Here is a 23,643-nt window from a genome sequence, read left to right as displayed (position 1 = left end):
ATATGTGTTCATACTTATTTAAGATTTATAAGAAAAATATTTTTCAAAAAAATGTTTTAATATTTTAAAAAAATTGTTGAAATTAATTGATATATTCAATGGTAATAATATATTAATAAAATAATAGATAAAATAATCACAAATATAAAAACTTGAATATATATTTGAGACGAATGAAAAATGAAAAATGAAATGTAACATTTTTATTCGTGACAAATGAAGTATTTGGTCATATTTTATATTAATTATTTTTTTAGATTAATAAATTAATTTTTTAGGCAAAAATTTGTGTGAGACGGTCTCATGGATCGTATTTTGTGAGACTGATATCTTATTTTGGGTCATCCATTAAAAATTATCACTTGTTATGATAAAAATATTACTTTTTATTGTGAATATCGGTAGGATTGACCTTTCTCACAGATAAAAATTCGTGAGATCGTATTCGTGAGATCGTATATCTACTCATTATTTTAATGATTTATAACTCATAAGACATCAAATATTGGAACGTAAAAGGAAATATTAAGTGAGATTACTTATAATGGAACACCCGACTCCAAAACAAAGAAAAACATTTAATATTTCGAAAGTTGAATAATAAGAGTTATAAAATAAAATAATAATTGCCTTGGTGATCTTCGTTAAAGAGAAGAAATAAAACAAATGGACTGCCAATGATTATTCATAGAGCAAGAACTGGTGCGTGCATTTTGTCTGTATTACCTAACATCTTCAATAACGTTAAATTCAGTTATCCATTTGTTTTTTTTCGAGGGAGTTATCCATTTCACTTGATTAAACTATCTTCGAGCAATTTTCTTGCAAAAATGTCTAAAATCCAGCTGTTCTTCATCCCAATCATCGTACTGTTTTTGCAGTTGATCACTCCCCACAGTTCGACGAATCCCAAGATTCAGAGCCCATGCCAGCCACCGCACCACGATTCTTACCCCTTCTGCAACACTTCACTGTCAACCAAATCCAGAGCCCGATTCCTCCTCTCACTCCTCACATTAGATGAGAAAATCCAACAGCTGTCCAACAACGCCTCCGCCGTCCCAAGGCTGGGAATCCCGCCGTACGAGTGGTGGTCGGAGTCACTCCATGGGATTGCAGTCAATGGGCCCGGAGTCTCATTCGACGGCGCGATCAAGTCCGCCACCGGCTTCCCGCAAGTCATCCTCACCGCTGCCTCTTTCAACCGCAGCCTGTGGTCGGCGGTTGCCTCTGCTATAGCGGTGGAGGCGAAGGCGATGTTCAACGTGGGGCAGGCGGGGTTGACTTATTGGGCGCCGAATATTAATATTTTCAGGGATCCCAGATGGGGGAGAGGGCAGGAGACGCCAGGGGAAGATCCTATGGTTACTTCGGCTTTTGCTGTGGAGTATGTTCGAGCTTTTCAGGGTCAGTATTACGCGGCGGCGGAGGGGAGGGAGAAGTTCAGGTTTGGGCATCGAAGGAAAGAGTTGAGGGAAGAAGAAGACGACGATGGTAAATTGATGTTGTCTGCTTGTTGCAAGCATTTCACTGCTTATGATTTGGAGAAATGGGGGCAATTCACTCGATACAATTTCAATGCCGTGGTAAGATTTCTATCCTCAATTCTTGCTTAATCTTGACATGTTTTTTTAAAATGTTCGAACTCAAATTCAACCAGATATAATGAATAGTGAGAGCTCGTAAGTTTTTTTTATGTGCATTGTATCGTGCAAAGGACGCAAATCCGATTCATAATAATTGCTGGCAAGCTTTCAAGCCAATATATCAAAATTCGAGTTTGAATTGAATGGCCGGAAGCAGTGTCCGCCCATCTTTAACAAGTAAAGGATAAAACCTCTATCGGTTATGTAAAAGTTGCAATGATTCTTGTATGGAAAGAGAGCTTGAATGGTCTCTTGTATATTAGGTAACCGATCAAGATATGGCAGATACGTATCAACCACCATTCAAAAGTTGCATCCAGCAGGGTAAAGCAAGCTGCTTGATGTGTTCATACAATGCTGTTAATGGGATACCAGTGTGTGCTGATTCTGGTCTCTTGCAGAAAGTTCGGACGGAATGGAATTTCCAAGGGTGATGTTTTCATATATCTGTCATAAAATTTCGAAATTCATCCCTATGTGAGAGCACCAGTCTTATACATGCTTCCTCCATACACCATCAACAGATACATCACATCTGATTGTGATGCTGTGGCTACAATCTATGAGGACCAGAAGTACACAAAAACCCCAGAAGATGCTGTTGCCATTGCTTTAAAATCAGGTTTTTAATGTCTTGATCAAAGTCTTGGTGCGGTCCATGTAAAGGGGCTTTTTTCCTTTGTAAGAACTGAATTCGAGTATTTGACAGGGACGGACATAAATTGTGGAACTTATATGTCGCGTCATATGAAATCTGTGATTCGCAAGGGTAAGGTGTCGGAGAAAGATATAGATAGAGCATTACTCAATCTGTTTTCTGTTCAGCTAAGGCTTGGACTATTTGATGGGAAGCATGCGAGAAATGGGTTCAGAGGATACGGACCTCAAGATGTATGCTCTTCAGAGCATAAGAAGTTGGCCCTTGAAGCAGCAATGCAGGGTATTGTACTTCTGAAAAATGGCCACAAAATCTTACCTTTGGATAAACATAGCATCTCTTCACTCGCTGTCCTTGGTCCATTGGCTAATTCTACCAAACTTGGTGGTGGCTATACAGGTTCTAGTTTTCTCAATATACAAATCTTCTAAAAAAAAGACGATTTTGGCATTAAATTCAGATACTGTCAGATAAATTGCTAAAAAAATCCATTTTTTTTTTATGTTTTGCAGGAATTCCATGCAAGCCAAAAAGCATCCTTGAAGGACTTAAAGATTATGTCAATATTGTTTATCATGCGATGGGTTGCATAGATGTATCTTGCAACTCGACTGACAATTTCTCAGAAGCCCTTTCCGTAGCCAAGCAGGCTGAGTATGTAGTTGTCGTGGCTGGTTTGGATTTATCTCAAGAAGAGGAAGATCATGACCGATATAGCCTTCTCTTACCAGGATATCAGATGAAACTTGTTAATGCTGTTGCTTCAGTGAGTAAAAGACCTCTGATATTAGTTCTTACAGGTGGTGGACCACTAGATGTATCTTTTGCTGTTGGAGATCCTCATGTTGGTAGCATTCTTTGGATCGGCTACCCTGGTGAGACCGGGGGCACAGCACTCTCAGAAATCATCTTGGGACATTACAGTCCAGGTTGGTATGAAACCTTGTAGTATATTACTATTCTTGAACTATAAGAAATGAGCTAGAATCTACACGATATGTCACGTGCATTTTTTTAAAAATAGGTGGAAGATTACCTATGACATGGTATCCCGAGTCATTCACCAAAGTGCCAATGAGTGACATGAACATGCGAGCTGACGCCTCACGCAACTACCCTGGAAGAACTTATCGGTTTTACAATGGAGATACAGTTTACCCGTTTGGGTATGGGCTAAGCTACACAAGTTTCACGTACAAGCTCTTATTCGCTCCTAGCAAACTTAGTTTACAGGGTTTCGTCCAGGATAGACCTCAAAAGAACATGCTTTACCAGACAAGCAAAGGACTAGATTACGTCTACATCGATGAGCTACCATATTGCGACTCATTAAGATTTAAAGTGCAGATTTCGGTAACGAATGAAGGAGACATGGATGGAAGTGAGGTAGTGCTTCTCTTCGCGAAAGGTTTAAAACATTTTGAAGGTTCCCCCGAGAGTCAGCTCATTGGATTTGATCGTGTCAGCCTGTTACGTAACGCAACTGCTGAAACGAGCTTTGTGGTCGACCCTTGTGAGCATCTTAGCTTTGCAGATGAGCATGGGAACAAAATATTACCTACTGGTGATCACGTTATAGTATCACAAGATCTAACACATATGGTTTCAATTGAATCATGTTAGGAGAGTTGCCTGAATGTCATACATGCGGTATCTCAAAGGTTCATTTTTTTGACATGAACATTTGCGTTGTATTTAAGTTATTTATGATCAAACGTTGTTGAATTCTGACATGGCTAGTCTTGAGCCAAGTTGAGCCCATTTTCAATACAAAAATTTCTTTGGAATATGTATTTTAACAATATAATAATTAAAATTGAAAATGTATATCAAGACGCTGGACGAAAATTCCACGAGTACAGATGAAGGCCATGAAACACAAATCGATAAAGCAGAGTATTATTTAGAAAGCGAATAACCAAGAACACGGCACCTACGAAGGTGTAATTTCTCAGTTTATTGCTTTAAATATATCAACAAATTTACATATTCAAGTGAAAGTGGGAAACAAAATCTTGCTTTTATACATGCAAGCATCATTTCTGTACGTTCCCACCCGACCTTCAGGACGTTGTCATTAACCCAGCCCCAGTCATAGCTTTGATTTTCTTTAGTTTTTGTACTTCATGGTTTCCTTCTCGAACCCGATTGTTGGAAATTGCTTTGCATACTCCTCAATATCACGGCGAAGTTTTGTGATTTCAGATTGAAAGGAAGGGGCTAGACTCCATGGTGGTGATGAAATCCTTCAACTTAGTTCCTGAAGTGAACGAGGGGCAAAGTTAAAAATGATGATAATTTTGAATTATCACTCGTGTAAATATATGAAAAAAACCCAATCAAGCTCAGATTAAAGCAAGAAAAACCTTTAGTTTCAGCCTTTATCTTTACAGCCAATTTCACAGCAGCATCAAAATATTCAGCAACTTTCACGAAATCCTCCTCTACAAATCCCCTAGAGGTAAGAGCAGGGGTTCCTACAAACGATGAGAAAAAAATTGTGAACCGGATTTGAATTTTTATTGAGAGTGATAAGGGTCTTTTTCTACTTACCCATCCTGATGCCACCAGGAACCATGGCAGAAACATCCCCGGGAACAGTATTCTTGTTTGCCGCAATATGGACTAATTCCAACACCTTCTCTACTCTTGAACCATCAATACCCTTCAGAAGGAAAATCACAAACATTATTGAATCTCGTTGAATATCTCGCTTGTTTGAGTCCATCAGCTTAAATTTTGTAATGACATGCTACTGAACAACCAAGGAACAAGAAATTTATCGACTACCTTGTTTTTCAAATTGACAAGAACTAAGTGGTTATCAGTGCCACCAGAAACAAGTTCGTACCCGTTTTTTACCAGAGTCTGAAACATTAGAATGCCATTAGTAACATTCGATGTTTCATAGAAGTTGCATGGTACAGTTACGGTATCAATTTTCGTATGTGAGCTTTAGTGTACCTGAGCAAACTTTGAGCAATTGCTAAGGACTTGTTCTTGGTAAGCCTTGTATTCCGGAGTAGTTGCCTGCGATTAGCGAAAATTATATTTTCAGGTCATTATTTGATTGACTATAACAAAAACCAGAGTTGATGGCTTGACATATGATAGATCATTCCACCTAAAAACAAAAAATAAATCATTCAAACTGTGTATGATTGCATTTTTAAACTAGCTTCGTACTTAATTTTAACTTACAATCAATAATTATATTATGTAACAGATGAATAGCTACTGTGAGTAAGAGCGTTGAACCTGTTTCAGTGCAACTGCCAAACCAGTGATAGTGTGATTGTGAGGACCACCTTGAAGCCCTGGAAAGACAGCTTGATTTATTTTATCCTCATAGTCATATAACACCTGTTATAATGAATTCAAAATTTTAGTTGAAATAAAATCAAAGCATAGAGGAGCCCAAAAAGGGATAAGCAACAAACCTCTTGTCCTTGTTTGTTGATCTCTTTGACTCCCTTCCTGAAAAATATCATGGCACCACGAGGCCCTCGTAGTGACTTGTGAGTGGTGGTTGTCACAATATCTGCATAGTCAAATGGCGATGGAACAACTCCAGCGGCAACTAATCCACTTATATGTGCCATATCTGCCAAAAGTATGGCCTTTTGCTTGTCACAGACCTGTGAAAAACACGAAACGCATAAGTTCTTGCTTCTGAATCAAATAAAGTCATATCAAGCTACTTGATGTTATATTTGAATAATGAACATGCATCGCAAAATTTACCTTTCGCATCCGTGCATAATCATATAATCGCGCATAAGCACTAGCACCGGCGACGATCAATTTTGGCCTGAAAAGTACAGCGCTCTTTTCCATCTGTGAATATCAAACAATTTGTCGGAGCATTAATAAATTTTGAGTTCTTCAAATTCTGGTTTCCAAAATCATACTTTACCATGATTAAAAAAGGAAAAGGAAAAAGAAAAAGAAAAAGAAAAAGAAAAAGAAAAAGAAAAAAAATTAGAAACCAAGTTCAAAAGGAGCAACCTGATCATAATCAATGTAGCCAGTGCTTTCATTCAATCTGTATGGCATCGTCTCGAAGAATATGGAGACTGCAGATATCTTCTTTGTGTCTGTCTGCAGAAATGAAAGAAATAAAAATTGACACCCGATCTTTAAATGATCAGAAAAATGATTTTAAATCCAAAACAAAGTTGCAGTTGCTCACAAACTAACTAATCTCTATTTTTTAAACCTTCAGAAATTAAACGTGCCTTTAGAAGAGGAACTATCACAACAAGAAAGCATAAAAACTTGTTAAATTCTTTGACACATGGAGATTATTTCAAACACACAAAGCAATGATATATAAAAATTGAACACATATAATTTGCCCAAAACAATAAAATATACATCCATAGGTGCTAATACCATTTACCAGATTTGGACAGACAGAAATGTGAAGATGTTTGATGGAGTTGACGTCTTGACGAGGATATATAGATATGAATTTTTTCAGGATTAAATTGCATGTTTATCAATGTATTTACAATTTATATCCCCATGACTTTGATATGATGGGGATATAATTGTAGGGAAGTTGAGGTTGTTTGTTTGGCTTTGAATGTAATTTGTCTGGAGATGCCCAAAGTATTTGTTTTTGTTTGGTTGAGTAATATATTTTATCACTAAAAAGAAAGAAACAATACTTGATTTAAACCAACTCAACCGGATAACTTAAGAGGACTAACAACATCGTATCACACTCTTAGTCATAAAATGTATAACACCATTTGCTTGTCAAACACTCGGAAACTTGGAGTACATATTGGAATATATAACTATCCTGGACATGATGGTAGAAATTGTGCCAACCTGATAGCCATGAGAAAGATGGCCTCCATGTGGAAGATCAAGCGCCATAATTCTTTCATGTGGTTTAAGTAAAGCAGTGTAAACCTGAAAATTTGATGGCGAGCCTGATAGGGGCTGTACATTCACTGCATCAACCAATGGTATGCCCGATAAATATTAATATTATACTCTGAATACGTCAGATTATATATTATGTTGTGTCGTGATGCGGTTTTATACAATCTCAAAGAATTATACTGTGATAGGTTTTGATACAATTCTATACAATCTCAAAGAATTATATTTCATTCGCATAACAAAATGCAATTTAATCAATCCTTTTGCTGTATCCAAGAATGACACAGCCAAGGAAACTAATACAGGTGCACCTTTTTCATATGATATTAGACTGAAATACTGATATCTCGAGAAAATAATTTACATTTGAGCTGCAAGTATTTACCTCCCCATTTTGCAGGGTCTAAACGGAAAGCTTCCAGCGCTCGCTTTTGGCACAATGATTCTGCCATGTCAATGTACCTAAAGTACAAAACAAATTTTTGAAAAGAAGATAAATCAAGAAACACCAAATAGATGTTTTGGTGATAATAATACCGGCAAAAAGTATCTTGATTAATCACGATAAACAAAAGCAGAAGAAGAAAAAAAATTTAAAGCTATATATATGCTTACTCATTTCCACCATAATATCTAGCACCAGGGTATCCTTCGCTGTACTTGTTGGTCATAACTGAACCAACCGCTTGCATCACGGAGACAGAAGTGAAGTTCTCCGAAGGAATGAGTTCTAGTCCCTGAAACATAAGTATAGTGAAATCAACCAAAATCGCACAAGATCAATCTGAAACCAGTATAGAATTCACGAAGCAATCTTGAACAATTAAATTGACAAATTCTAACAGAAGCCTTATTCGATGAACAACCAAACTCAAAATAACTCAGCAACAACACCACATCAAGAATTATATGAATCATAAACGAAGATAATGGTACAAGATATTTAAGTGATTCAGTTCTTGTGAACCACATCCACGGCAGCCAACAGAAAATTCCACTAAGAACTTTGAGAGCATGATTTACAAGTATTGAAAAATCAGAGAGCTTTTTCTTGGCTTTACAATGCTTTGTATACACAAGTTAGTTGCCTCTTACCAAGGAGTACTACAACTGCTCCCTAACCAACTATCTCCCCAAAGTAACGATCCAACTTCACCCTTCTTTTTCTCTTACACTCCCAGACCCCTCTCGAAGCTCTTCTTTTCACCAGAGAGCAGGACCAATCTCCACAATACGTTACAGAATCCGCATAACATATTAGACTAAAAAAGAAGTTAAGAAACCAATAACAACTTCCTTAACCATAAGGGAAAGCAAAAACCAAGAAAATCTTTTCACAAGATACCTTCCATTGTCTAGCCTTTTCGAGCTCAATAATATCAGCGATCTCAGGATCAATGACCTCCAGTGGAGCATTCAACTGCTTTGGCCACTGCAAAATTCATTCTTGAAATTTAGTACACAGTAATCTTAACCAATCGATCACGGAAAGCTCACAAGACATCATCAAACAAACAGTTCATAGACATACCGGGACGCCATTCTTTTCCTTCTCGTACACTGCTTCACTAGGCAATGATGACTACACAAAACCAAATGATACTGTGTAAGTCCCCGATACATTAACCACAGATCAACTCTTTCCTTAACAAATCAAACAAATGTAAAGTCCAAAGATACCATGTAATAGAGAGAGCCGCCATTCTGGAGACGCTTGATGGGTTTATCAATGGAGGAAGAAAGCCTCCGGACAGCCATCGCCAGCGCCATTTTTTCCTCCCTTTTCCTGTATTGTGTTCTCCTCTACTCCCAGATACACATATTGTGTGCGACTTGATTTGGGTGAGATTTTGGGTGGTGGAAGAAATTTCAGAATATTTACGGTCCTTGTTCGCCCCCTGTTCTCTTTGTGCTTTATCCATTTGAAATTGCATCATAATGACCAATACAAGAAATCTTAAAAGCTCAGAGACAAAAATATCAACGAACGAACAGGGGAATTAATTTTGTAAAAAAGTATTTTTAGGATATAAATTCGAAATCCATTAAAAAGATTACTAAAAACCCGAATTTTAAAATTTAAAAAGGAATGAAAATAGATAGACAACCAACACTCAAGAAGAACTTAATGTCAATTTGAGCCCTATATAAAAAAAAAAACTCCAATTTTAAATGATAAAGTTCGAATTTTGAAATATTACATATTGTAAAGATCAGAACTAAGAGTTCAATATATAATTTCAAATTCTTAAAAAACTTTTCACAATAATTCAAATCACATTGTTTTATGCTTTAATAAAATGTGGTAGATTTTTTTAAAAATGTGGTAGACTAGTTACTTGTCTATCGCAAAAGTTTGTAGCTGCATTCTCTTCTTCTCACTGTCTGCAGTAGAAGGAAAGTCATAAATTGATGTTTGATAATTGATGAACATATTTGTTAAAATATTTTTTTATTACCCTTAAAGTTTTGGTAATTAACAGAATAAACAACATTAAACTGTTTCAGGATCTAGTCGCTCACTTTATTGTATAGGTTTTTCAGATCGCTGGATTATATCAATTCTTTCAGGAGTTCAAGCCGTTCTGTCTAGAATCCAACCGCTATACTTTATTAAACTCCAGCTACAAGACATCTTCTGATAAGTGACCGAAGCTAATCAGCGACTGAAGCAAATCTCGCCGATCCAGATCGACGACAGTTATAAACCATCACTAATTCTAAACCTGTCGCCGACCAAAATCAGCGACGGTTTTTCACCGTCGCTCATATAAACCGTCGCCGATCCGATTGGTGACGGTTTAAAATCAGCGAAAATCGTCACTAATTAGCGACGGTTTATAAAACCGTCATCGATCCGGTTGGCGACGGCTTTACACCGTCGCAGAAAACCGTCGCTATTGCCTATAAATATAGCTCTTTCCGTCCATTTTTCTCAAACCGTTTCACTTCTGTAATAGTTTTCTACGGGGAGATTTAAATCTCGGATTGAGGTAAGTTTTTTAGCTTCAATTTTTTAGTTATGATAATGAATTTTGTTAGCTTGTAGTGCTGGTCACAATCTAGATTATCATCGAAATCGAACCACTCAAACATTCAATTTAACTTTGAAAAACATGAGAATGATTTTCACTCAATTGAGAAGCTACTCCGTTAAAACTATTATATGGATTGAGAAAAAAAGATATTTATCTGCACGATTCATAATTGTTGAGCATGTTTTGGGATTAATTCATATATTTTAAATATGATTCAAGTGACATAATCCTAGGATAATTTTATCTCCATCACCATTGATGGGATAAATCCATAAATTTTGAAATTTTAATGATATAGAATTAAAATAAAATTTTTTGTAAAATAATTTTACGAGTCAATTTTATAAATAAATCTTTCATAAATAAATATTATTTTTTATGTCAAAATATTATAACAATTTCGAAGATCCAGTTACCATTGCCGCCGTATATCTCGAGCGTTACCAGCTCGATACGAACGAAACTTGATACGGAGCTTGAATTTTCGAGGCGACCATTGAATCCTTCTCCTCTCCTCTGTTAAGGTATCTGTTAAATTGATTCGGAATCAGTTTCTTTACGCCTATTTTCGAACCTGCAATTGGGTTTTGGCTGGAGTTTTCTGTTTCTTGTGCCCTTATTTGGGATTAGGGGCTGCTATTGTGCTTCACTGTGGGACGACCATTTTGAAAGGGTGTATTGGGCGCCATGGATCCACAAAGCCAAACCACTTCATTGCAGCGACTCCAGAATGTCGACAAGGTACATTTTCAGGGTCTACGCACCAAGATAATTGTTCAAAATATGTCACTGATTACTTTAGTGAAGCATATGATTTTTAATGTTGATTTGTTAGAGGATCGTAAGGGTTTTGGAGCTCGCTGGCGGGGTTATGGAGGAAATGGGGAACCCTAGTGGCCCCAGAAAGAAGCTTGTTAACAGCAGTTGCGGCGAATTCATGCAATCAGTCAAGGTTTAAATCTACTTCGTTTTCAACTGACTGTATCGTTAATATCAATTTCTGTGTGTTACGCTTAATTTTTTGCTGCAATTTTGTGTGAGGTAATATTAACAGGCCTTGCTGTTAACTCAATATTTACGGTTTGAAATAGGATATTCAAGTGACGCTGCGGGAGGAAATCAAAAGCGCGTGTGAGTATCGGCCATTCGAGAAGTGTGACTATCTCCGGAGAATATCTAATGAGATTTGTTGCAAGAAGCTAGAATATGTCATTGCACAAATAGATGAGATGAAGCAAACGATCTGAGGGATATGGTGATGCAGCTTGAGGTGTTTTACTTTATTCAATCGTATGTAAAGGTAGATCGATGTTGTTGGACGTGCTTCTGGCAATTGAATTATAGTTTTCATTGTCTAGAGTTTTTGAGGATAGGGAAAATTTGGAATATGTTGAAAGACAGTGCATATTTATGTAGAAGACATTGGCGGAAGAACCTTAGATTTTATTGTGAAGAATGTTTTTTTGCTCAGATGATGTTTTGTGAATTCTATTCATGTTTAATGTCTTTCTACTCTCCAAGTACAAGAATTGTAAGGTTCAGAAATTTAATTCACGTAACCTGAATGCATGCAATCTAGAATTTTAATTTTAATTATGGGTTTAATTATTTCTATGCATTTTATGCATAATCCATGCAAGACACGGTTTAATTCATGAGATTTTAAAAGTTCATGCATTAGGGTTTCTAGACGCATTTCACGCTCGAACGAGGATCGGAGACCGGAGAATTTTCAGAAAAATTATTTTTATTACACGATTTATTTTTATAAATTAAGTTGAAGCGTTTTTAAGTGTATTTTTCAAAAATGGGAATTTTTGGGTATTTTTACCCGCAGCATTTTATTTTTATACGGTACGCAAATTTTATCGAATCGGGAGACTTTTTAAGGGTTCGGCTAATATTTTCAAAACCTTTCCAATACGAAATATTTTTCGGAGTTGGTTTGGGCTTAATGGGCCTACTTTTGAGTTTATAGGACTTAATTATCTTTTTAATCTTTAATTAAACAATTTAGGCCCATTAGCTATTTGATTTTTTTTATATAATTAACCACCTAAACTCAAATTAACCTAAACCTAAATTCTTAACAGCCGACACCTCCTATCCCAACTGCTCTCTCTCGGGTTCAGTGTCGTTCTTCAAGATCTGGAGACGCTATCTGTATGGGGAGAAGTGTAGGATTTTCACAGATCATAAGAGCCTGAAGTACTTCTTCACATAGAAGGAACTGAACATGCGACAGAGGAGATGGCTGGAGCTGGTGAATGACTATAATTGTGACGTTAGCTACCATTCGGGTAAGGCTAATGTAGTTGCAGACGTTCTGAGCAGGAAAGCACGCAGTGATTGCCCATCTGTCAGTGCAGAGACCGCTACAGGCTGAGATTCAGAGATTTGAGCTTGAAGTTTATGCCAGGGGCGAGGCCCCGAATCTTGCTACTCTGACAGTACAGCCGACTCTGAGAGACAGAATCCGGACATGGCAGACTTCTGATGAGTAGTTACAGAAGTGGAGACAGAGGGACGAGGCTAAGGGCCAAAGACTATATACAATTGTGGACTGCATAGTCAGATATAGGGACCGCCTATGGGTTCCTGACAGTTATTTCCTTCGAGCAGATATCTTAAGCGAGGCCCACAGCACCCCGTACTCCATCCACCCAGGGAGTACGAAGATGTATAAGGATTTACAGACTCTTTACTGGTGGTCGGGCATGAAGCGAGATATTCTGCGATTCGTCTCCGAGTGTTTGACTTGTCAGTAGGTTAAGGCAGAGTATCAGAGACCTGCATGAAAGCTGAGACCATTCCCTATTCCCGAGTGGAAATGGGAGAATATTATTATAGATTTCGTGATAGGGCTTCCGAGGAGTACTAGAGGATTTAACGCCATCTGGGTGATTGTTGATCGGCTCACTAAGTCGGCTCATTTCTTACCGATCAGGAGGACATTCACCATGACTCAGTACGCAGAGCTGTATATCAGAGAGATAGTCAGACTGCATGGGATCCCACTGTCCACCGTGTCAGACAGGGATCCGAGATTTACGTCTGCATTCTGGAAGAGTCTTCACCAGGCGTTGGGTACGAAACTTTTGTTCAATACTGCCTTCCATCCTCAGACAGACGGTCAGTTAGAGAGGGTGATTCAGATTTTGGAGGGCCTACTCCGAGCTTGCATGATCGACTTCCAGGGCAGCTGGGAGTCGAAGTTACCTCTTGTGGAGTTCACATACAATAACAGTTATCAGGCATCGATAGGTATGGCTCAATACGAGGCACTTGACGGGAGGAAGTGTAGGTCGCCAGTATACTGGGATGAGGTAGGAGAGCGAACAGAGTTGGGTCCGGATATTGTCAGATAGAAAGCAGATCTAGTGGCCAGGATTAGAGACCGGATGAAGACTGCACAGAGTCGTCAGAAGAGTTGTGCTGATCAGAGACGGCGAGATCTTGAGTTCGCAGTAGGGGATCACGTTTTTGTGAAGGTCGCACCTATGAAGGGTGTGATGAGGTTCGGAAAGAAGGGCAAGCTCAGCCCCAGATTCATCGGACCATTTGAGATCCTAGAGAGAGTTGTGACACTCGCTTATAGGGTTGCATTACCGTTGAATCTGGCGGGAGTTCATAACGTATTCCACGTCTCCATGCTGCGAAAGTACATGTCGAATCCTTCACATGTGCTTAACTTTGAGCTGCTTCAGCTGACGCCACACCTATCTTTTGAGGAGAGACCCATGCAGATTTTGGATAGACAGGAGAAGAGGCTCCGAAATAAGGTGATACAGATGGTTAAGGTCAAATTGCTGAATCATTCTGAGGAGGAGGCTACTTGGGAGACCGAGACCGAGACCGAGACCGAGTTGAGGAGTCGTTACCCGGAGTTATTCGGTACGTTCTAATTTCGAGGACAAAATTTTATTTAAGGAAGGGAGAGTTGTAAGATCCAGGAATTTAATTCACGTAACCTGAATGCATGTAATCTAGAATTTTAATTTTAATTATGAGTTTAATTATTTCTATGCATTTTATGCATAATCCATGGATGATAGGATTTATTTCATGAAAATTTAAAAGTTCATGCATTAGGATTTTTAGACGAATTTCACGCTCGAACGAGGATCGGAGACCGGAGAATTTTCAGGAAAATTATTTTTATTACACGATTTATTTTTATAAATTAAGTTGAAGCGTTTTTAAGTGTATTTTTCAAAAATGAGAATTTTTGGGTATTTTTACCCGCAAGCATTTTATTTTTATACGGTACGCAAATTTTATCGAATCAGGGGACTTTTTAAGGGTTCGGCTAATATTTTCAAAACCTTTCCAACACGAAATATTTTTCGGGAGTGGATTTGGGCTTAATGGACCTATTTTTGAGTTTATAGGGCTTAATTATTTTTTTAATCTTTAATTAAACAATTTAGGCTCATTAGCTATTTGATTTTTTTTATATAATTAACCACCTAAACTCAAATTAACCTAAACCTAAATTCTTAACAGCCGACACCCCCCTCCCCCAGCTGCTCTCTCTCGGGTTCAGTGCCGTTCTTCAAGAAAACTTCGGCGGTCTCTTATTCTTCAAAGGAAGGCTCACTCTTTTCTTGTTTGATCCTCAAACATCACAAGGCACACATTTTACCATCCTTTTACACCTCATACACGCTATATAATTGCTGTAATATGTATAATTGACTGTGAATATTCCGATCCAAGCGTGAGTGCGCATGGTGTGCGATGGTTTATAAAACTGTCGTCGATCCGGTTGGCGACGGCTTTACACCGTCGCTGATTAGCGACGATTTTGTCAAAAACCGTCGTTATTGCCTATAAATATGGCTCGTTCCCATCCATTTTTCTCAAATCGTTTCACTTCTGTAATAGTTTTCTCTGGGGCGATTTAAAACTTGGATTGAGATAAGTTTTTTAGCTTCAATTTTTTAGTTATGATAATGAATTTTGTTAGCTTGTAGTGCAGGTCACGATCTAGATCATCGAAATCGAACCACTCAAACATTCAATTTAACTTTGAAAAAACATGAGAAGGATTTTCACTCAATTGAGAAGCTACTCTGCTAAAACTATCATATGGATTGAGAAAGAAAGATATTTATCTGCACGATTCATAATTGTTGAGCATGTCTTGGATTAATTCATAAATTTTAAATATTATTCAAGTGACATAATCCTGGGATAATTTTATCTCCATCACCATTGATGGGACAAATCCATAAATTTCGAAATTTTAATGATATAGAATTAAAATAAAATTTTTGTAAAATAATTTTACCAGTCAATTATATAAAATATATATTTCATAAAATAAATATTATTTTTTATATCAAAATATTATAACAATTCCGAAGGAAAGCCATAAATTGATGTTTGATAATTGATGAACATACTTGTTATAATATTTTTTATTACCCTTAAAGTTTTGGTAATTAACAAAATAAACAACATCAAATTGTTTCAGGATCTAATCGCTCACTTTATTGTATAGGTTTTTTAGATCGCTGAATTATTTCAAAAGTTCAAGCCGTTCTGTCTAGAATCCAACCGCTATGCTTTATTAAACTCCAGCTACAAGAAATCTTCTGATAAGTGACCGAAGCGACGGATTTTGACAAACAGTCGACATCAGCAACGGTTGACAAAACCGTCGCCGATACAAACCATCGACATCAGCGACGGTTGATAAAACCGTCGCCGATACGAAAAAATGTCGCTAATCGGCGACGGTTACTGATTAGCGACGGTTTTATCAAAAGCTGTCGCTATGGCAATCGGCGACGGTTTATAATAACAAAACCGTCGCTAATTTGCGACGGTATTGTTATTACCGTCGCTGATTAGCGACAGTGTAGCGACGGGTTTTTCAAAAACCGTCGCTATTTCCTATAAATATGCCTCACGCCCGTGCATTTTTCTCAAACCGTTTCCCTTCTGTAATGGTTTTCTCTTGGGCGATTTAAAACTCGGATTGAGGTAAGTTTTTTAGCTTCAATTTTTTAGTTATGATTATGAATTTTGTTAGCTTGTGGTGCATGTCACACGGTCTAGATCATCGAAATCGAACCACTCAAACATTCAATTTAACTTTGGAAAAACATGAGAAGGATTTTCACTCAATTGAGAAGCTACTCTGCTAAAACTATCATATGTATTGAGAAAAAAAGATATTTATCGGCACGATTCATAATTGTTGAGCATGTCTTGGGATTAATTCATAAATTTTAAATATGATTCAAGTGACATAATTCTGAGATAATTTTATCTCAATCACCATTGATGGGTCAAATCCATAAATTTCGAAATTTTAATGATATAGAGAATTAAAGTAAACCTCTCGCCAGCGCTCGGTAGCGCGCGCACGGGTGCCTGGGCACGCCCCTTCGAGTTTTTTTGTGTCCCTTTGGATTTTTCCGGTAGTTTTTCATTTCCTTGACATTATTTGATGATTGTGGTCAGTTACAATGGTCAAGGGTCAATACTATAAATGAAAGATCATGTCTTTTCACATGAAAAACATTAAATGTTGATTTATTGAAAATTAAAAACACATACATTTCATTTTGCATATTTTTCTTCCTTTTTTTTCATAGGAGAGTGTTACAACACCAATATATTCATTTAACTACACTAAAAAGAAAGGGTTAATAGTATTCATTTTACTTATGAATATTAAATGGAGAAAGAACACAATTAATTGTGTATTAGAATAAAATTAGAAGTTAAGAGAGTAGAATAGACACAAAAAATTGTACAATTAATTTAAATCATTATAATTTAATTTGAAGAGAAAAATAATTTAAATTGATTTTCCAAATATTATTATTTAATTAATATAATGATTAGAAATTTAAGAATTTGATAAATTATATATAAATGGTTAAAGTTATACGTTATAAGTCTAAAAGCACAGTAATTTAACTATTTGTTATTTTATGGAAGTTTATTTTGTTGGTTATATTTTATGCGTTTATAGCTAATGAATCATCACAGTAATTTAACTATTTTGCTGATTAGCGACGGTTTTGTCAAAAACCGTCGTTATTGCCTATAAATATGGCTCGTTCCCATCCATTTTTCTCAAACCGTTTCACTTCTGTAATAGTTTTCTCTGGGGCGATTTAAAACTCGGATTGAGGTAAGTTTTTTAGCTTCAATTTTTTAGTTATGATAATGAATTTTGTTAGCTTGTAGTGCATGTCACGATCTAGATCATCGAAATCGAACCACTCAAACATTCAATTTAACTTTGAAAAAACATGAGAAGGATTTTCACTCAATTGAGAAGCTACTCTGCTAAAACTATTATATGGATTGAGAAATAAAGATATTTATCTGCACGATTCATAATTGTTGAGCATGTCTTGGGATTAATTCATAAATCTTAAATATGATTCAAGTGACATAATCCTGAGATAATTTTATTTCCATCACCATTGATGGGACAAATCCATAAATTTCGAAATTTTAATGATATAGAATTAAAATAACATTTTTTGTAAATAATTTTACGAGTCAATTATATAAATATATATTTCATAAAATAAATATTATTTTTTATATCAAAATATTGTAACAATTTCGAAGGTAAAGTTACCATTGCCGTCGCAGATCTCGAGCGTTACCAGCTCGATACGAACGAAACTTGATACAGAGCTTGAAGTTTCGAGGCGACCATTGAAGCCTTCTCCTCTCCTCTGTTAAGGTATCTGTTAAATTGATTCAGAATCAGTTTTTTTACGCCAATTTTCGAACCTTGCAATTGGGTTTTGGCTGGAGTTTTCTGTTTCTTGTGCCCTTATTTGGGATTAGGGGCTGCTCTTGTGCTTCACTGTAGGACGACCATTTTGAAAGGGTGTATTGGGCGCCATGGATCCACAAAGCCAGACCACTTCACTGCAGCGACTCCAGAATGTCGAGAAGGTACACTTTCAGGGTCTATGCAGTAAGATAATTGTTCAAAATCTGCCATTGATTACTTTAGTGAATCATATGATTTCTAATGTTGATTTGTTAGAGGATCGTAAGGGTTTTGGAGCTCGCTGGCGGGGTTATGGAGGAAATGGGGAACCCTAGTGGCCCCAGAAAGGAGCTTGTTAACAGCAGTTGCGGCGAATTCATGCAATCAGTCAAGGTTTAAATCTACTTTGTTTTCAACTGACTGTATCGTTAATATCAATTTCTGTGTGTTACGCTTAGTTTTTTGCTGCAATTTTGTGTGAGGTAATATTAATAGGCCTTGCTGTTAACTCAATATTTATGGTTTGAAATAGGACATTCAAGTGACGCTGCGTGAGGAAATCAAAAGCGCATGTGAGTATCGGCCATTTGAGAAGTGTGACTATGTCCCGAGAATATCTAACGAGATTTGTTGCAAGAAGCTAGAATATGTCATTGCACAAATAGATGAGATGAAGCAAACGATCGAGGGATATGGTGATGCAGCTTGAGGTGTTTTACTTTATTCAATCGTATGTAAAGGTAGATCGATGTTGCTGGACGTGCTCCTGGCAATTGAATTATAGTTTTCATTGTCTAGAGTTTTTGAGGATATGAGAAGTTTGGAATATGTTGAAAGACAATGCATATTTATGTAGAAGACATTGGCAGAAGAACCTTAGCTTTTATTGTGAAGAATGTTTTTTCGCTCAGATTATGATTTATGAATTCGATTCATGTTTAATGTCTTTCTACTCTCCAAGTACAAGAATGTTTGGCACTTTGTGATCTGTTTTATGTAATCCCTACCTGCATTCTTTTCGTTCAATGCTCGGACGACTGGAGCCGTGTAGTTTCTAGAGCTGCATTTACACTCTCTTGTATTGTTGAATACTGATCGAAACCATAAATGGTTGTAATTCGGATACTTTTGCTTGAATATTAATCTTGGATTGGAAATGTATGTGTCAAGGGTTATGTATGTAGCTTTTAAAGAGTTATGTAGCTTATTGGTTTCGGATGGCTGCTTAGGTCGTCTTTCCATTTGACACCTTATGTGATTGCTCAATTTTTTTTATTATTGAATTGGCTTCCTGGGAGTTCTGTTTTTTCACACTGGAGTTGGCCTCGTCCAAGAACTGTTACATAGGTTACTGCTCATTTACTTTAGGAGGATGATCGAGTTTGAGTAATTGGATGATACATTTGGCATAAGAAACTGGATTTTATGATATAGTTTTGCAAATTTGGATATAACATTCCAATTTCAAAATATAATACTTGTCTTCCAAATGAGTTGCGACTCAGGTATCTGTGTGGTTGAACTTGTATTTTTTTTCAGGTGACTTTTTGTCATGCTTATTAATTTGAGGATTGTTTTTGAAAATTATTTTGTTAAGTCGATACTAATATTCATCGACACTATTCAATCATTGAAGAAATGGTTTTTTATAGGGCCACCCGCTCCTCTTGTAACTGCATTATCTTCTTCTCACTGTCTGAAGTAGAAGAAAATCCATAAATTGATGTTTGATAATTGATGAACATACTTGTTAGAATATTTTTTATTACCTTTAAAGTTTTGATAATTAACAAAATAAACAACATCAAACTGTTTCAGGATCTAATCGCTTACTTTATTGGATAGGTTTTTCAGATCGCTGGATTATTTCAATTCTTTCAAGAGTTCAAGCCGTTCTGTCTAGAATCCAACCGCTATGCTTTATTAAACTCCAGCTACAAGACATCTTCTGATAACTGACCGAAGCTAATCAGCGACGGAAGCAAATCTCGCCGAGCCAGATCGGCGACGATTCATAACCGTCTCCGATCAAAATCAGCGACGGTTTTTGACAAACCATCGCCGATCTGATCGGCAACGGTTTATAATGAGAAAAAACCGTTGCTAATTTGCGACGGTTTATAAAACTGTCGTCGATCCGGTTGGCGACGGATCGACGACGGTTTATAATGAGCAAAAAACGTCGCTAATTTGCGAAGGTTTATAAAACCTGTCGCCGATCCGATAGGCGACGGCTTTACACAGTCGCTGATTAGCGACGATTTTTCAAAAACCGTCGCTATTGCGATCGGCGACGATTTATAATCAGCCAAAACCGTCGCTAATTGGCGACGGTTAGGCGACGGCTTTATACCGTCGCTGATTAGCGACGGTTTTGTCAAAAACCGTCGTTATTGCCTATAAATATGGCTCGTTCCCGTCCATTTTTCTCAAACCGTTTCACTTCTGTAATAGTTTTCTCTGGGACGATTTAAAACTCGGATTGAGGTAAGTTTTTTAGCTTCAATTTTTTAGTTTTGATAATGAATTTTGTTAGCTTGTAGTGCATGTCACGATCTAGATCATCGAAATCGAACCACTCAAACATTCAATTTAACTTTGAAAAAGCATGAGAAGGATTTTCACTCAATTGAGAATCTACTCTGCTAAAACTATCATATGGATTGAGAAAGAAAGATATTTATCTGCACGATTCATAATTGTTGAGCATGTCTTGGAATTAATTCATAAATTTTAAATATGATTCAAGTGACATAATCTTGGGATAATTTTATCTCCATCACCATTGATGGGACAAATCCATAAATTTCAAAATTTTAATGATATAGAAGTAAAATAATTTTACGAGTCAATTATATAAAATATATATTTCATAAAATAAATATTATTTTTATGTAAAAATATTATAACAATTCCGAAGGTCCAGTTACCATTGCTGACGCAGATCTCGAGCGTTACCAGCTCGATACGAACGAAACTTGATACAGAGCTTGAAGTTTCGAGGCGACCATTGAAGCCTTCTCCTCTGTAAGGTATCTGTTAAATTGATTCGGAATCAGTTTTTTACGCCTATTTTCGAACCTGCAATTGGGTTTTGGCTGGAGTTTTCTAGTTTCTTGTGCCCTTATTTGGGATTAGGGGCTGCTCTTGTGCTTCACTGTAGGACGACCATTTTGAAAGGGTGTATTGGGAACCATGGATCCACAAAGCCAGCCCACTTCACTGCAGCGACTCCAGAATGTCGAGAAGGTACATTTTCAGGGTCTACGCAGTAAGATAATTGTTCAAAATCTGCCATTGATTACTTTAGTGAAGCATATGATTTCTAATGTTGATTTGTTAGAGGATCGTAAGGGTTTTGGAGCTCGCTGGCGGGGTTATGGAGGAAATGGGGAACTCTAGTGGCCCCATAAAAGAGCTTGTTAACAGTAGTTGCGGCGAATTCATGCAATCAGTCAAGGTTTAAATCTACTTCGTTTTTAACTGACTGTATCGTTAATATCAATTTCTGTGTGTTACGCTTAATTTTTTGCTGCAATTTTGTGTGAGGTAATATTAATAGGCCTTGCTGTTAACTCAATATTTATGGTTTGAAATAGGACATTCAAGTGACGCTGCGTGAGAAAATCAAAAGCGTGTGTGAGTATCGGCCATTCGAGAAGTGTGACTATGTCCCGAGAATATCTAATGAGATTTGTTGCAAGAAGCTAGAATATGTCATTGCACAAATAGATCAGATGAAACAAACGATCGAGGGATATGGTGATGCAGTTTGAGATGTTTTACTTTATTCAATCGTTTGTAAAGGTAGATCGATGTTGCTGGACGTGCTCTTGGAAATTGAATTATAGTTTTCATTGTCTAGAGTTTTTGAGGATAGGAGAAGTTTGGAATATGTTGAAAGACATTGCATATTTATCTAGAAGACATTGGCAGAAGAACCTAAGCTTTTATTGTGAAGAATGTTTTTTTCGCTCAGATGATGATTTGTGAATTCTATTCATGTTTAATGTCTTTCTACTCTCCAAGTACAAGAATGTTTGGCACTTTGTGATCTGTTTTATGTAATTCCTACCTGCATTCTTTTCGTTCAATGCTCGGACGACTGGAGCCGTGTAGTTTCTAGAGCTGCATTTACACTCTCTTGTATTGTTGAATACTGATCGAAACCATAAATGGCTGTAATTCGTAGAATTTTGCTTGAATATTAATCTTGGATTGGAAATGTATGTGTGAAGAGTTATGTAGCTTTTAAAGAGTTATGTAGCTTATTGGTTTCGGATGGCTGCTTAGGTCGTCTTTCCGTTTGACATCTTATGTGATTGCTCAATTTTTTTTTATTATTGAATTGGCTTTCTAGGAGTTCTGTTTTTTCACATTGGAGCTGGCCTCGTCCAGGAATTGTTGTAACGACCATGGGCCATTAGGCTGAACCAACATGGTACCAAGTCTCTTTGAACTATGTACTTATAACAGAAGGTCATGGGTTCGAGACTTGGGGAGGTATCACTCTACCAACCTGCCTTTTATTGTAAGGATCATGGGCTATTAGGTTGAACCAACATGGGCCCCGGCATGGGTAGCCATGTGTCATTAGGATGGTCCAGCATGAGCCGTAGCCCATGCCCATGCACCGTCACTCATAGGACTCTCCACACCAGGTTGGTGGGGTGATACCTCCCCAAGTTTCGAACCCATGACCTCCTGGCATAAGTACATAGTTCAAAGAGACTTGGTACCAATTGAGCTAGTAAATTGTAATACCTATCGTTCATTTCTTTGTTATGAATTACGGTATTTGATGGTGATGGTTTATGACTTTACGTTATGGTATGAATGTCAATGAATGTTATAGAATGAAATAGATAATGGATTGATAGAATAGAATGTTGAATTTGAGCTAAATAGGTAATGGAAGTGCAGAAATGATATGAAAAATGTGGCAATAGTTTGGATTTTTAGCATAATGTTTTGTTTATTGATCCAATTGATGTGAGACCACTTTCATTAGAAAGATAAGACATAAGACTATAACTTTAATGTTTCGAGTTTTGTTCAAATCATTAGAGAAGACGAGCCAAAAGTGGCCCGAAGTGTGTCGTGCGTATCGTCGTTTATGCACTGACACATGTTGGGAGATTGAGCATAACTCTTTACTCAAATATCCAATGACATGAGGCCAATTGGAAATGCAAGCCAAGACATAGGGCTACAACTTTCATGTTGACTACTTTAGCAAATTCTGAAGTTAAAAATGCGTTTTTCGGCGGAATGCGGTGCGCCCCTGCGCCAGATCTCGCGCGATGGCACGCCTGATGCTGAAGTTTTTGTTGTTTGGGCAGAATGGGGCGCGCGGGTGCGCCGGATCACGCGCCACCGCGCCTAGCACATGTTCAAAAACATGTTTTGATGATTTGGAAGGCTTTTAATAGACTTTGTATCATTTTTTCCCTCATTTCTCCCTTCTCCTTCTCTTCTCTCCATCGTTAAGTTAGGGTTCTTCAATTTTCTTCTTCAATCCAACTTCTTCCAAGACATTAATCTTTGATTGAAACCTTCATCGTTTCTTGGAGATTAGAAGTTTTTATCCTCAAGAGTTTAGAAGCAAGGTAAAAAAGCTTATTTCCTTGGGTTAGTGATTGAAGGGAA

At 37.1% G+C, this 23,643-nt stretch overlaps 5 protein-coding genes and 1 long non-coding RNA gene across 7 annotated transcripts; 4 read left to right on the top strand and 2 right to left on the bottom strand.

Moving 5' to 3' along the window:
• Positions 1-701: 701 nt before the first annotated feature.
• Positions 702-4,093, top strand: LOC142549638 (putative beta-D-xylosidase 6). The gene is made up of 6 exons (XM_075658694.1): positions 702-1,586; positions 1,910-2,076; positions 2,171-2,268; positions 2,356-2,703; positions 2,817-3,233; positions 3,329-4,093. The coding sequence occupies exons 1-6, from the start codon at positions 831-833 to the stop codon at positions 3,925-3,927; spliced, it is 2,385 nt and encodes a 794-aa protein (XP_075514809.1). The 5' UTR covers positions 702-830; the 3' UTR covers positions 3,928-4,093.
• A 149-nt stretch (positions 4,094-4,242) lies between these two features.
• Positions 4,243-9,099, bottom strand: LOC142549640 (serine hydroxymethyltransferase, mitochondrial). The gene is made up of 15 exons (XM_075658695.1): positions 8,881-9,099; positions 8,732-8,782; positions 8,546-8,632; positions 7,816-7,937; positions 7,586-7,662; positions 7,144-7,268; positions 6,313-6,405; positions 6,049-6,141; positions 5,745-5,942; positions 5,563-5,667; positions 5,269-5,334; positions 5,095-5,172; positions 4,858-4,969; positions 4,671-4,781; positions 4,243-4,564 (listed from the first exon to the last, which is right to left on the bottom strand). Exons 1-15 carry the CDS (start codon positions 8,968-8,970, stop codon positions 4,506-4,508), a joined length of 1,467 nt encoding a protein of 488 aa, XP_075514810.1. The 5' UTR covers positions 8,971-9,099; the 3' UTR covers positions 4,243-4,505.
• A 1,540-nt stretch (positions 9,100-10,639) lies between these two features.
• On the top strand, positions 10,640-11,697 carry LOC142549636 (mediator of RNA polymerase II transcription subunit 11-like). Its single transcript, XM_075658693.1, has 3 exons — positions 10,640-10,979; positions 11,074-11,190; positions 11,330-11,697. The coding sequence occupies exons 1-3, from the start codon at positions 10,926-10,928 to the stop codon at positions 11,483-11,485; spliced, it is 327 nt and encodes a 108-aa protein (XP_075514808.1). The 5' UTR covers positions 10,640-10,925; the 3' UTR covers positions 11,486-11,697.
• A 6,143-nt stretch (positions 11,698-17,840) lies between these two features.
• LOC142549634 (mediator of RNA polymerase II transcription subunit 11-like) lies at positions 17,841-18,940 on the top strand. 2 transcript variants are annotated; one of them, XM_075658687.1, is made up of 4 exons: positions 17,841-17,958; positions 18,091-18,176; positions 18,271-18,387; positions 18,527-18,940. In XM_075658687.1, exons 2-4 carry the CDS (start codon positions 18,123-18,125, stop codon positions 18,701-18,703), a joined length of 348 nt encoding a protein of 115 aa, XP_075514802.1. In that variant the 5' UTR covers positions 17,841-17,958; positions 18,091-18,122; the 3' UTR covers positions 18,704-18,940. The 2 variants fall into 2 exon arrangements, with proteins under 2 accessions (XP_075514802.1, XP_075514801.1); XM_075658686.1 differs by having other exon boundaries at positions 18,066-18,176.
• On the bottom strand, positions 18,566-19,262 carry LOC142549637 (uncharacterized). Its single transcript, XR_012821234.1, has 2 exons — positions 18,974-19,262; positions 18,566-18,943 (listed from the first exon to the last, which is right to left on the bottom strand). It is a non-coding gene; the product is annotated as an uncharacterized LOC142549637 (long non-coding RNA).
• A 1,793-nt stretch (positions 19,263-21,055) lies between these two features.
• LOC142548250 (mediator of RNA polymerase II transcription subunit 11-like) lies at positions 21,056-22,241 on the top strand. The gene is made up of 3 exons (XM_075656566.1): positions 21,056-21,243; positions 21,338-21,454; positions 21,594-22,241. Exons 1-3 carry the CDS (start codon positions 21,190-21,192, stop codon positions 21,768-21,770), a joined length of 348 nt encoding a protein of 115 aa, XP_075512681.1. The 5' UTR covers positions 21,056-21,189; the 3' UTR covers positions 21,771-22,241.
• The last annotated feature ends 1,402 nt before the right edge of the window (positions 22,242-23,643 follow it).

Source organism: Primulina tabacum, chromosome 6 (assembly GCF_025594145.1).
Source record: "Primulina tabacum isolate GXHZ01 chromosome 6, ASM2559414v2, whole genome shotgun sequence".
NCBI classification, from domain to species: Eukaryota; Viridiplantae; Streptophyta; class Magnoliopsida; order Lamiales; family Gesneriaceae; genus Primulina; species Primulina tabacum.
This window is presented reverse-complemented; position numbering and strand designations above follow the sequence as displayed.